Source organism: Microtus oregoni, unplaced genomic scaffold (genome assembly GCF_018167655.1).
Source record: "Microtus oregoni isolate MIOR12 unplaced genomic scaffold, Mior012 000080F_ref0000499, whole genome shotgun sequence".
Taxonomy (NCBI): Eukaryota; Metazoa; Chordata; class Mammalia; order Rodentia; family Cricetidae; genus Microtus; species Microtus oregoni.
This window is the reverse complement of record NW_024544538.1, coordinates 5,804,872-5,817,035: the sequence shown is the minus strand read 5'-3', so window position 1 is coordinate 5,817,035 and position 12,164 is coordinate 5,804,872. Positions and strand designations below refer to the sequence as shown.

Below are 12,164 nucleotides of genomic sequence, written 5' to 3'. Positions count from 1 at the left end.
TTAAAATCAACCACAACAAATCGATCCAGTTGGTGTTTTGGGTTTACTAGAGGTAATAGATTTCTGACCTGTCCCTAGACTGCCCTGTGACACTGCCCGTGGTCATCTGTGAAGTAAGTTGCTACCTAAAAAATTTAAGACAGGAAAGTAGGAGGGGGCTAGTTGGGAAGGAGGTGGTATTTGTTGAAGTGGAAGGGTAATAAGAGAGGGCAAGGAGGTGACAATGTTCACAATACAGTACAACTATGTATGACATTGTCAGACATTAAATTAAAAAGTAACCAAAAATATTGCTATAGAGTTAAGTTTAATCGAATAAAATTATGATGGTAATTTGATACACTCTTTTAAAGAACATCCCAGTGCCTCCAAGTACTACTCTTCAGATCTTGGCCCATGAGCAGCTGTACACCATGGCTGGGCTTCAAAGGGGCATATTGAATTCTTTGGTTTTGAATTGCTGTGTGCCATCTTAGCTTCCTCTCTCTCGTCTGGGCTCCATCCAGTCCAGTGGCAAGACTTTCTAAGAAATCTTTCATCTGTTTTTGGAGCAGGTTATGTTTGATACAACCCAGCATTTCAGTGAAGGAGCTATCCAGAGGAGAAATCAGGAAAGGCTAAAATTGCAAGAGCTTGAGGAAGAGAGGAAAAAAGAAAAGAAGAGAGAAGAGGAAGTAGCTGAAAGGTAAGTAGACTGGTTTTTAACAATGAAGAGGTTTTTCCTTAGGAGTTTTTGGATTCATTCATTTGGGCGAATAGATTTGTTAGATAGCATGGAGGTGAGGGCAGACTTTGGCCCAAGTGGAAAACTCCATCACAGACAGTCTTAGAAAGTGCAGGTGATAGAGTAGATGAAAACAAGAAACCAGAAAGGCATTCCTGGAAGCAAGAACAAGTAATGAGGGAGACTAGCTAGATTAAGAAGTTGGGGGAAAGAGATTTTAAGAGAGAATGGGGAACTTCAGCATTGGGGTTTGAACCCAGGGCCTTGCACTTTGCTAGGCAAGCATCCCGCCTGTGGACTTGTGGGCTATAGTCAGGATCTGAAAGTTTGTAGTGACAATCCTAAACTTATTGAGTTAGAAATTTTATTACTTTACCAGTATTATCTAACCTACCAATTTAAAATAAAAAAAAAAAAAACAACACAGTTCTTGGAAAGCTTTCTTTCTCTAAAATGATCAAGAATCAAAGTAACCCAGAATAATGAATTTGTTGGAACCATGTTTCTCGTTGACCAGAATTCTTACTGTGAATTTGAGGCACTTCCGTTTTCTTTCTTCAATCTTAGCATTAGTTACCCATCTTAGAGCTCAAGACTAGCTGAATATTTGCCTAGCTAGACCATTGCCAAACTCTGCTAAGGAAAGACAGATACCAGCTTTATGGGGCTATGATAACCCATTTCTTAACCTTCTGGCCCCTTCTGTTTTATGTCAATCATACCATTTTTAAAAATATCAGGGACACCATTCTACATGTCTCTCATGTTTTTGATTGTCACATCCAGGGAATTTGGCCAGAGCTTCAGTCGCTTCAAGATACTTATTTCTCAAATTCCAGGCCACAGATCCCCTTAGATAAAAAAATCCTTTATTCTTTGGCTAAATCCTGATGCGGGTAATTGCTCTTGGTTTCTTCCCACAGTTTCACGAGTCTCACTTTAATTTTAGGGTTCCTTTAGTCCCTGTATCCTCTCTAGCGTCTGTTATTTGTTTTCTGTACAACATCATTCTGACAGAGATGAAATAGCATCTTAGTGTAGTTTTAAGATGCATTTAATTTTTTTATGTGTGTGTGTTTGATGTATATATATATATATATATATATATATATACATATACTATGTGTGTGCATAGTACCTGTGGAGGCCAAAAAGGATGTCAGGACCTCTTGAGCTACAGTTACAGACCCTTGTGAGCTGCCACGTGGGTGTGGGGAACTGAACCTGGATCTGTTGCTAGAGCAGCCAGTGCTCTTATCTGTTGAGCTATCTCTTTATCCCCTTCTTAGTGTGGTTTTAATTTGCATGATGATGGCTATTAGATGTTGTTTCATATGTCTGTTTTCCATTTATCCTCCTTTTGAGAATTGTCTATTCATTCATTTGTTCACGTATTAACTGGATAATTTGATTTTTGATGGTTAATTTTTAAAGTTCTTCAAATATTCTGTATGTTAACTCCTTTGGATACATGCCTGGAAGAGCTTTTCTTCTATAGGCTCTCTTTTCTTTGAGAAGAAATATATATGTAAAATATTAGAGTAAAAATGAGGAGACTGGAGAGATGGCTCAGTGGGTTAGAGCACTGGCTGCTGTTCTAGATGTTCTGGGTTTAATTCCCAGGACCCATGCATTAGCTCCTAACTGTCTGTAACTCCAGTCCCAGGGACAATTACACCCTCTTCTGGCCTTCAGGGGCACCAGGCACACACATAGCATGCCGCCAAAACATCCATCCATACACACTAAATGAATGAATAAATAATGGTGACCTATTGGAGTAGCTTCTTTCTGGGTGCTCTTATATCAAAGCTGAAGTCTCCTACCTTCATACTGTACAAACAGGGGTTGAATCCAAATCTGTCAAGGCCAGTTGTTAATTGGATCTACATTCACTTTAGGGGTTTTCCCTTTTTGCATTGCTACAAAGGGTAGGGCCCACCCACGGCTATGTTCTTCCCAGTCTGAGCCTTGTCCTGCGTGAACCTCTCAGCATGGCATATTAATCGCAAATGGTAGGCCTCCACTCACAATGACACCTGGCTATAGCCTTCCAAGGTAGGAGCTCTCAGGAGGAATCCTTGTCACACTTAATCCTCCACCTGGACTTCAGGCTCGTGAGAACTGTCACCTTCTCTTGTGGTTGGGCTTGTTGCATAAGAGCGGCTCCCTGGCTAGTTTACACCTGAAATAACAACACACAAATTGTATTCATTTAAACACTGCCTGGCCCATTAGTTCTAGCCTCTTACTGGCTAACTCTCACATCTTGATTAACCCATTTCTAATAAATCTGTGTCGCCACTTGACTGTGGCTTACCAGGATGAGTCTAACCGGTGTTGGTTTTGGGAAGGGGAATCATGGCGTCTGCCCAACTCTACTTTCTTCCTCCCAGCATTCTGTTCTGTCTTCCCTGCCTACCTATGTTCTGACCTATCAGGCCAAGCAGTTTTCTTTATTAATTAACCAATGAAAGCAACAGATAGATAGAAGATCCTCCTACATCAAGGGCTTACTGTATTTGAGAATCCAGGTTCCCCTCCCATTCCATTTTCTGCTGTCCTAGTTTTGTGGTTTCAGACCATATCCCCCTTTTCTGCCTTCAGAATAGAACCTGCTGTTCATTTTTTTTTTTGCCTGTTATCCTTCATGGCATCACATAAAAGTGCCAAAGCTCTTTTTCCTTTACTTTCTTTCCTCCCTCCTTCCCTCCCTCTCTGCCCGCCTCCCTCCCCACTTCCTTCCTTCCCTATCCAAAAGATATCTTTTATACATTTGTATTTTGCCAAAATTATTGTATTTTTCCCTTGATGTTTTGTGGATTTTAGGGGGCAAGTGTTTTATTTCTTTTGTATATATGTGCTTGTACAGAAGCATGTATGCAACATGTGCATGTATGTGTGTGCGCGCGCACGCGCATGTGTGCATGTGTGTGTAGGCTAGAGGACCTCAGGTGTCATTCCTCTGATGCTGTCCACCTGTTTCTTTGAGAAAGGATTTTTGCTGACTTGTAACTTGCCAAATATGTTAGACTATCTGGTCAGTGCATCCAAGGGATCTACTTGTCTGTACCTCCCCGGCTCTGGGATTAAAGGTGTACCCACTGTGCTAACTCAGGTTGTTGTATATACAAGGCAATCACATTACTGATTGAGCTATCTCCCCAGCCTCTGGCTGTTATCATTTTACCATGAACTGTCAATTCTTGGTTCTGAGGTTACCAGTCATAGGTTTCTGGAAGCCTAAATGATTAGTTCTTCTTGGTGCGGGGGGGGGGGAATGGAAGTGAGACCCAGTGGCTAATAATTATTGCTCAAATGATGAATTTTAATTGTCATCCAGAAAAAGAAAAGATGAAGTAAGGAAAGCCCAAGAGAAGAGAAAGAAGGCCAGGGACAGGAGGCGATCTCTGAAGGAAAGAGACAGACACCGGCCAAGGAAGGAGAAGGTGAAAGCCAAGGCTGAGACTCGTCAGGAGCTGGACTCTTCAGAGGAGTGGGAGGAGAGGAAGTACTTGCTGGCTCAGCGGCGGGTTGAGGCCCTTCGATTGCTCCGGGTACTCCTGAAGAAAATTGCGGTAAGGCTGTTTCCCAATTATTCTCTTCAGTGTTGATAGGTACTGGACTTTCTTTGACTTTAAGTACTGTCCCACTAAAATGAACTGTGTGGCAGACTTGTGGCATTCATAGGGGTTTCCTCGAAATCAATGACTCTCACGTAAGCTCAACCATGGATTTCCAAAACCAGTCTCTCAACCAGTTTTGTCTTAGCTCTGCCCTCACTTCGTGTTTCTCAACTTCAGGATGGTATTCCGAACACTTAAGCTACTTCATCTTCTTTTCCAAGTTCCTAGTGGATCTGACGGGGCAATGCCAGGGGAAGCAAAGGGTGGGTGTGGCGTGGGCGTTAGATCCGTGGGCTTCTATTAACTTTATCCGTCCATCCATCTGTAACAGGTTTGGATGAAAAGGGAGAAGATGCTTGAGCCTTGTCAGGCTCATATTAGCCTTGTCCTGAACTATCTGGTAAGGAATTTTTTAACTCACAGGTTAGTTATCTTCTTCACAGATTTTCGCCTCTCTAAGATCTTTCTCTCCCTTTATGGGCTCGCAGGGCTAGCCAGAATCACAGATATCTTGGACTGGAAGCCAGCGATGTTTTGGAAGTATCCATGTAGCAGTCCACATGCAGTGCTTTTAAATCGGAAGGATGACAGCTGCTCCTGTGCTTTCGAGTGAACTTCATGTCGTATTTGCCATGTTGATCTCTGCCTTGTTATTATAGATAGCTTGACTTGGTGAAAGCAGGATCAGTAAAAAGTAATCTCGCGCTTGGATTATTGATAGCAGGCCCAGCTAGATTGGATTTTAGTTTACCTTAATGATGTCCAAGTGGGACTCTTTTTGTAGAATCCACTTCTTTAAATGGGCATGGAACCTAATTCTGGAACCTGTTAATACTTACACTGATTACAAATTGAGAGTGGGGCGCTGGGCCCTGATGTGTGACAGACATCAGGGGGACCATGCAGCAAACCTTCCTGGGGATGGGGTTGCAGGCATCTTTGTTCCCCTACTCCTCAGCTCTGCGGAACAGATATCATCGGACTTGACCACAGGCAAATCGGTGGGCACAGCTATATTGTCTACTTGGTGCTTGGCTCTTTTTTTCTTTGTAAGGTGCAAGTGTTACACCACTGAGCTGTGTCTCTGCCCCCCATCTTCCATCTTTGTGAGGCAGGCCGGGTGACTCAACTCTGAGACATCCTCAATTTACAATCCACGGGCAAAAGTTTGCAGTACAAAACAGAGAGACTTTCATTAGTTCAGTTGACCTTGTTGGACATGTTTCACCCATGTGTCATTTCCTGTGCTAGGGTTTTCTGTGAGGGCAACAGAGCGTTCCTTATTTCTCTTTGTAAAACAGTAGACTGGTCGATTTTTGAACAAATAAAAAGAGCAAGGTACTTTAAATGCCATGTCATAAGAATGGTCACAGGTTTAGTAAAAACATTTCATATTAGATCAAGACATTTAATGTACTACTGTCTCCTCAGTACAATAGTGTTCCTAATTTGGACCTACTCTGGGTTTCTTCAGAGCAACACCAGCTCAGTTTTTGGAAGATTTCAATCTCTTTGTGTTTTGTTTATGTTTATTTACTTATTTTGTGTGTGACTGGGGAGGGGCAGCATGCCACAGTGTATGTGTATGGAGGTCGGAGGACGACACCAGAGAGTTCTCTCCCCTCTCACGTGTGGGTTCCTGGGTTGGAACTCAGGTCTTCAGCCTTAGTAACAGGCACCTTTACCTGCTGAGCCATCTTGCTGGTCCTCTTTGGGTTTTGATGAGAGATCATTAAATCTTTTTTTTCTTTAAAGGGATCCACGCAGTGTAACCCTCAGGAGGTTGATGTTCCAAAGCCTGAAGTGCAACACGCCCCAGGGACTGCATTGAAACCTCCAGAGGAAGAAGAATTAAGCATTCTGCAGGAAGAAATGCCGAGTTCTCAAGTTCCCAAGTCTGACAATAAACAAAAACAAAAAGTGAAGAAAAGAACTAAAGCCCAGTTACAGAAATCTTCACATAGCCCTGGAGTGAAACAAGTAAGAGACTCAACCAGAAAGGAGTTACCTGATGAGTACCATTACAGTTTGGTCTCTGACCAGAATTCCTTGCAGAGTACAGCAAATCCAGACCAGTCCCTTGAAAAAGAAGACTGCAACGACAGAAGTTCTAATGAGTCATATTCTTCTAGACAAGTTGTGATAAACCATGGCAGGAAACAGAAGATCTATGAAACAGATGAATTTATTGACTATCTATTAAACTATTATCAGACTCCAGAATATGCCCGATTCTGCCTCGACGCGAGTCACCTAACAAGTACATGTCAGTGGCAGAGAGACGTCTACGCTAAGGGGGATGGATTTCAGGTCAGTCTGAGAAAGCATAGCTGCCACTCGACCAGTCTGAGTGAAGAGGAGAGCCTGGAAGGGAAAGACCAGGATCAAGACGGGGGCTGGCCAAAGGAGTATATGAAGGATCTCGAGACCGAGCCAGAAAACACAGGGAAGACCAATTATACCAAAGAATTTTCTAAGAAATTAAAAAACCATTGCAATGACATGGCAAGTGAAACTGAAGATCACCTGTCCCCAAATGATGGAGAAAGCTATCCTGTGGAAAAGATTCACAACCACAGAGTCAAAGATTCTCACTACGCAAGAAAAAGTCCAGTTTCTTCATCATTAAGGTCAGCAGACGTAGGTTTGTCATTGGCAGACTTCTTGGAGGAAATCAGTAGTGATTCTGAGTGCTTCACTGAAACCCTTAGCGTGAACGAAGAGGAGGAAGAAAGATCCATGGCTGTCTATGATAGCTCCCCTGAACGAAGGCCTCTCGACACTGACAAAATCATTACTTGCCGGCAGAAAACTAGGTCAAGTCAGCAGGCCTTGAATTCAGCGTGGAAACCCGACAGTGAGGAAAAGCGCTTTAGGCACAGAGTCAGGGCACCAGGTAAAAGGTCCAAGTATGAACTGCGATATTCGTGGCTTGAGGGTGAATGGGATTCCATTCGAGTTCACAAGAACACAGGCAAAACTAGAGAAAAAATAGACCCCAGCCCTGTGTTTGATGAAGGCTACTACCACGAATCCAGTTCCAGTGAGGAATTAGAGAGCATCTCAAGAAAGAGGAGGAGAGTTACTGGTAGTATGTTTGGCCAGAATGTGAAATACAGACCCCTTTATATGCCATTAATGCCACCAAAGCGTGCTAGAGCTTTATATTTGGGATACTTCTCCAGAAAAAGGCAGAACTCTTGGAAGTCAGAATATAACCAGGCTGTAAGAAGGTTTAAAAGATATGGCATGCTTGATGCTGGTCATTATTATGTCGGTCATGATGACAACCAGGACCACATTGAGTATGGAGGCTACTTAGGAGACAGCTACTCTGGCTCTTTGTATTTGAAAATGTTTTGATGGCCACTCTGATCAGGAACACCCTTATTTACAAGAAACAACTGACGCAAACAAAAACTTCAGACCAAATAGAGCTATGTTGTTAGCAACCACAGAACAAGAACTAGAAGAGGGTCAAGTGCACATACTTGTTCCTCTTGCCAAAGTTTCAAGTGGGAATCGAAATGCCGCAAGCTTTGGGAATGGGGAACCTGTAGGTTCTGAAGCTTGGTGAAGCAAAGTCATTGCAAAACTTCATGATCCAAGGACAGATTTTATTTGAAGCTTTAATTTGGTGCCAGGAAAGGAGCAGACTAGCATTAAGAAGGCTCTTTTGCTGTCAGAATGGCATCATCATCTGTCTTCAAAGAGCATAGTGGTGGACAAAGAGGCGTCCTTTCATGTGTTCTAGATTTGGTAAGAAGCAGTATGTATGGTAACAAATGTTCCTGAATTTTACTTCACAGTAGTTCTAGATAAAGGAGAGATCCAGAGGCTAGAACTTATAATAGATTTCATGGCTTTAGAGTTTCGTGGATACCCACCAGAAGGAAATGAATATATTCACAGCTCTCAAAGAAGAAGAAGAATCTAAAAGGGGCTGATTGCCCTTTGGTGGTTAAATAGATGGGACTGTTAGAATTTTTCTTGTTTGTTTTATGAACCCCATAGCTTTCTATACAAAAGCAAAGCACCAGGATTGAATTTATAAAATTAGGGGGATTTGCAAAAGGAAATATCAAAAAATCCTGGAGCATCAATAATGGTACTTGGGAAGAAAAATTGTGACAGTATTCTATTTCAGGCTATGTAATCCTTTCACTCAGGGTTGGGTGACATCAGTTTGTAAAAAGTCACTGAATATCCCCCAAACTGACTTTTATAAAAACAGTAGCAAGTGCCTCCTCTGCCCTTAACAATGCCATGGAGTTAGGAAGGATTAAAAGAGAAGTCCATAGTTTTCTAGCTGTGGAAGAGTTGTAAGAGTGCAGAATTTGTAAACCATGTGAAATAAGCGATTGATCTTTTTTGCCGACTCATTTTGGAATTCTTAAATATGTTTTTAAATTGAGATATTTGTAGATTCCCCTTAGTGCAGTGCGTGTTCTGTAGACAGCCTGGCCAACTCTTTCTGCCTTACATTGGTTCAGGACCTTCATTTTCCCAACAAAGCTCTACCTGACCTGGCAATTGCCCAGTGAATTAGAGATTGCTTGCAACAGGAATAGTTGTTTGGAATCCACAGAACCAGTGAAGGGCAGCAATTCATTTCAGTCTCAAGTGGACATTCAGCAGGAAGGCATCTGCTAGCGGAGGCGGGTAGAGTACCAGTGGATGGGGTTACTATCGTGTCTCACATTGTGTGCCCATCCACTGCCTCTTGAGCAACCCGGTGTCTGAAGTGGTTACAAAATTGTATGATTTGCCTGAAGTAAAAGCCGCAGGTTGTTTGATTGATCGAGCTGCGTATTCCTATTTGAAGAGAGATCTGTTCAGGCGCCTAAAAGCTGAGAAAGGAATGTAACAGATCCCCGTGTGTTACTAACATAAAACCAGGTGAATAGTGTGCTGTCTCTCATGTTCAGTCTCACTTGCAAGCCAATGCTTGGTTTTACTGTTAAAGCTAGGTTTGACTTGTCCCGTCCAAAAGATTGCTCACGGGTTGAGAGTGCCTTTTTTTGTTGTTGTTTCGTTTTGTTTTTGAGGACTAGCAATGGCTCTTCATGACTATTCGTGGTCAAAGTACTGTTGCCCAAAGTAGCCTTCGAAATTACCAACAACTTAAATTTTGTCAGACAGTTTTCTGGCAACATATTATTCTCCTCCAAGAAAAATTGGCCAACACCCCCCCCCCAACACATTTTATTCCATTGTATTTATGGGCTTGTATTAGAAAACAGCTGACCGTTTTCAAACAAACAAAACCCACTCAATTTCTTCTCTCGTTTGCTATATTTTCTTGAGAGATTTTAGGCATCTTTGCTTGGTAGCAAAGATAAGAATCAGATTGCAGAGTTGAGCAGCATGTGCAGTTTGTTCTGTCCTAGGTGTGGCGCTAAGTCATTTTGATGTGGCCCTCTTCTGTTTGATTTGTTTGTTGAATGCTCTCCTGGGGCCTACAAGTAAAAATGCCGCTTTTGCTGCCCCCTGTGAGTTCTGTATCTATCTGTGGGAATGCATTGTAGATTTGTGTCAACCCCTTTTTGGTATAGGCCTTACAAGAAACGTAATAGCTTACTTTGTGCTTGTCACTCCGTGACTTAGGAAAGAATGTAATGGAACAAACTGTTACGACTACTTTTCTTCTTGTTATTTAAGTTGGAAAAGTATTTTCTCGTATCTTTTTTTTTTTTTTTTTTTTTTGTCTTTTCAAACAGGGGCCTGAGTTTTTTGAGTTAAATAGGGGTTTTCGTATGCTTTCCTTGTATGTGCTGCTTATCTGGTAAGGGAAAGTCTATAAATGTACTCTGTTCATTTGTATGAATTTCTCAGGTAGAAAGCCATGTAACCTAGGTAATTTGAAAACACAACCAAATCCATGTGCTTTTGTTGGAAAACTGTTTAACGTGTTGATTTTAAAATAAATGGTAATTGATTCCACTTTAGGGGGAACTTTCTATCTGTAGTATGATATGTTGCACTAATGTTGCTCTTTTTGCTTATTTGCATTGTTAGAGAAATGATGCTTATTTCATTTTAATATATTCAAAAATAAAATTGTTAAGAGTGACAATGGTGACTATTGACTGATCATTGGGCTGCCTAGATTGATACTCACCCTAACATTTGCAGACCATTCCAGTATTTTTATTCTACTCCTTTTTGATAGGAGCTGGCTCTGCCAGAGTTGCTAGGACTAAAAGCCAGTTTGTTTTTCATTTTGGATGAACTTAAGCCATACTTAGACTCGAAATTACCCTCCTCTAGGTACATCTAAGCTTAGTTTTGAAAATGTCATACAGGTATACAATGAACTATGTTCTAATGTAAACTCCCCACTTTTCTCTTCCATCTCCCCTAGTTTTCTTCCCTAATATATTCCTTGCCAATTTAATGCTTTATTTATTTTGATAACCCACTACGTCTAGTTAGTGCTGTGCATATGTGCATGGGCCATCCACTGGAGCATGGGAAACTTACCAGAGGCCATACCCTCAAAGAATGAGTCCCCTCCCCAAGCAACTGGCCCCTGCTAAGAGATCCTCAGTACAGGGTGGGGCCTGGAGATCATATATACCATCTATACTGGGATTTTGACTGTCTTGACCTTGGCCAGGTAACCACAGCTGCTTGAGTGCATGGGAGAGTGCTAGTCATGTCATGTCCAGAAGGTAGCATGTCACAGTGTTCTTCTATGTCCTCTGACTCTTATCTTCTTTCTGCCTCCTAAGTGATGACCCCAGAACCTTAGTAGTGATGGTGGATGTGGTTAGTAGAAATCTCCTGTTTTAAGATAAACACACAATACATCTTTTCAAGACAGGGTCTCACTTGTAGCCCAGGCTAGTTTTGAACTTCTGATCCTTCTGCTTCAGCCTCCCAAGTGCTGGGATTATATAGGTGTGTGCCACCATGTTTGGCACAGTATGTTTTATCACGGCTGTTAAATGGTAGCAAAATTGACTCTATGGAATTTAATTTCATCTCATTCCCTCAGTTGTGTGTGAAACTTAAAATTTATGAATGCCCCAAAATAAATGGATGTGGAATGGGGAGTTTAGTCCAAGAAGCTTAGGCCCATAATTTGTCTTTGATCATTCAAGAGTTAACTGTATTTGTACATAAAATAGCAAACTGCTTCAAAGTATTATATAATGAAGATATAGACTGTACCTTTAACTCTGGGCACTTTAGGGCTGTTAATGTTCCTTGCTGGGTTTCATAAGCTCTTTCTAAAACATTAAGAACTGTATGGATGCTTGTTCTGAATAATAAACAGGCAACCCATGTCCCCAGGCAGGCTGACGACAGGCTAGTTAATGGCTTCTCTCCTATGGGCAGCATAAATTGAACTTGTTTATGAAAAAAGAGGCCATATTGTAGGGAAGGGATCAGAGTGAGTCTGGGAGGGTTAGGGGTAAAGTGGGGCTGTGTGTGGATATGATCAAAGCGCAGGGCATGTATGGAATTCTCAAATAATAAAAATATCTAGGAAAATAAAAGCCAAATACTCCTGCCACAAACCCCCAAACTTCCTTAACACTTGGTAACCCCAGTGCCTTCCATAGTAATAGTTCTTAATAACATTGTTCTGAACTTCAGTTTAGAAAGCTGACCCAGAGGCAGAATTTGACAAGTCTCAATATTGTTCAGTCTTCCTGCCTCAGTTTCCTGGTGCTGGGATTACACGGCTCTTAGTACACATAGAAGTCTAACACCCAAAAGTTAAACTCAATTTTAAGTTAAAGTCAAATGACTATATCTGCTGTAACTATTAAAATTTATCTTCTTGAGAATTTTACACATGATTA

At 41.6% G+C, this 12,164-nt stretch overlaps 1 protein-coding gene and 1 long non-coding RNA gene across 3 annotated transcripts in view; one reads left to right on the top strand and one right to left on the bottom strand.

Moving 5' to 3' along the window:
- The window catches only part of LOC121441646 (A-kinase anchor protein 17B-like), a 36,623-nt gene extending 26,211 nt beyond the window's left edge, over positions 1–10,412 (top strand). Inside the window, exons 4-7 of one of the 2 annotated variants that reach the window (XM_041642855.1) lie at positions 555–685; positions 4,068–4,302; positions 4,682–4,750; positions 6,106–10,412. In XM_041642855.1, the coding sequence (XP_041498789.1) occupies positions 555–685; positions 4,068–4,302; positions 4,682–4,750; positions 6,106–7,713 (2,043 nt within the window). In that variant the 3' untranslated portion in view covers positions 7,714–10,412. The remainder of the gene's footprint in view (positions 1–554; positions 686–4,067; positions 4,303–4,681; positions 4,751–6,105) is intronic. The other variant, XM_041642856.1, reaches the window with a different exon arrangement.
- Positions 4,032–6,427, bottom strand: LOC121441650. Its single transcript, XR_005973487.1, has 2 exons — positions 6,359–6,427; positions 4,032–6,247 (listed from the first exon to the last, which is right to left on the bottom strand). It is a non-coding gene; the product is annotated as an uncharacterized LOC121441650 (long non-coding RNA).
- Positions 10,413–12,164: the final 1,752 nt, after the last annotated feature.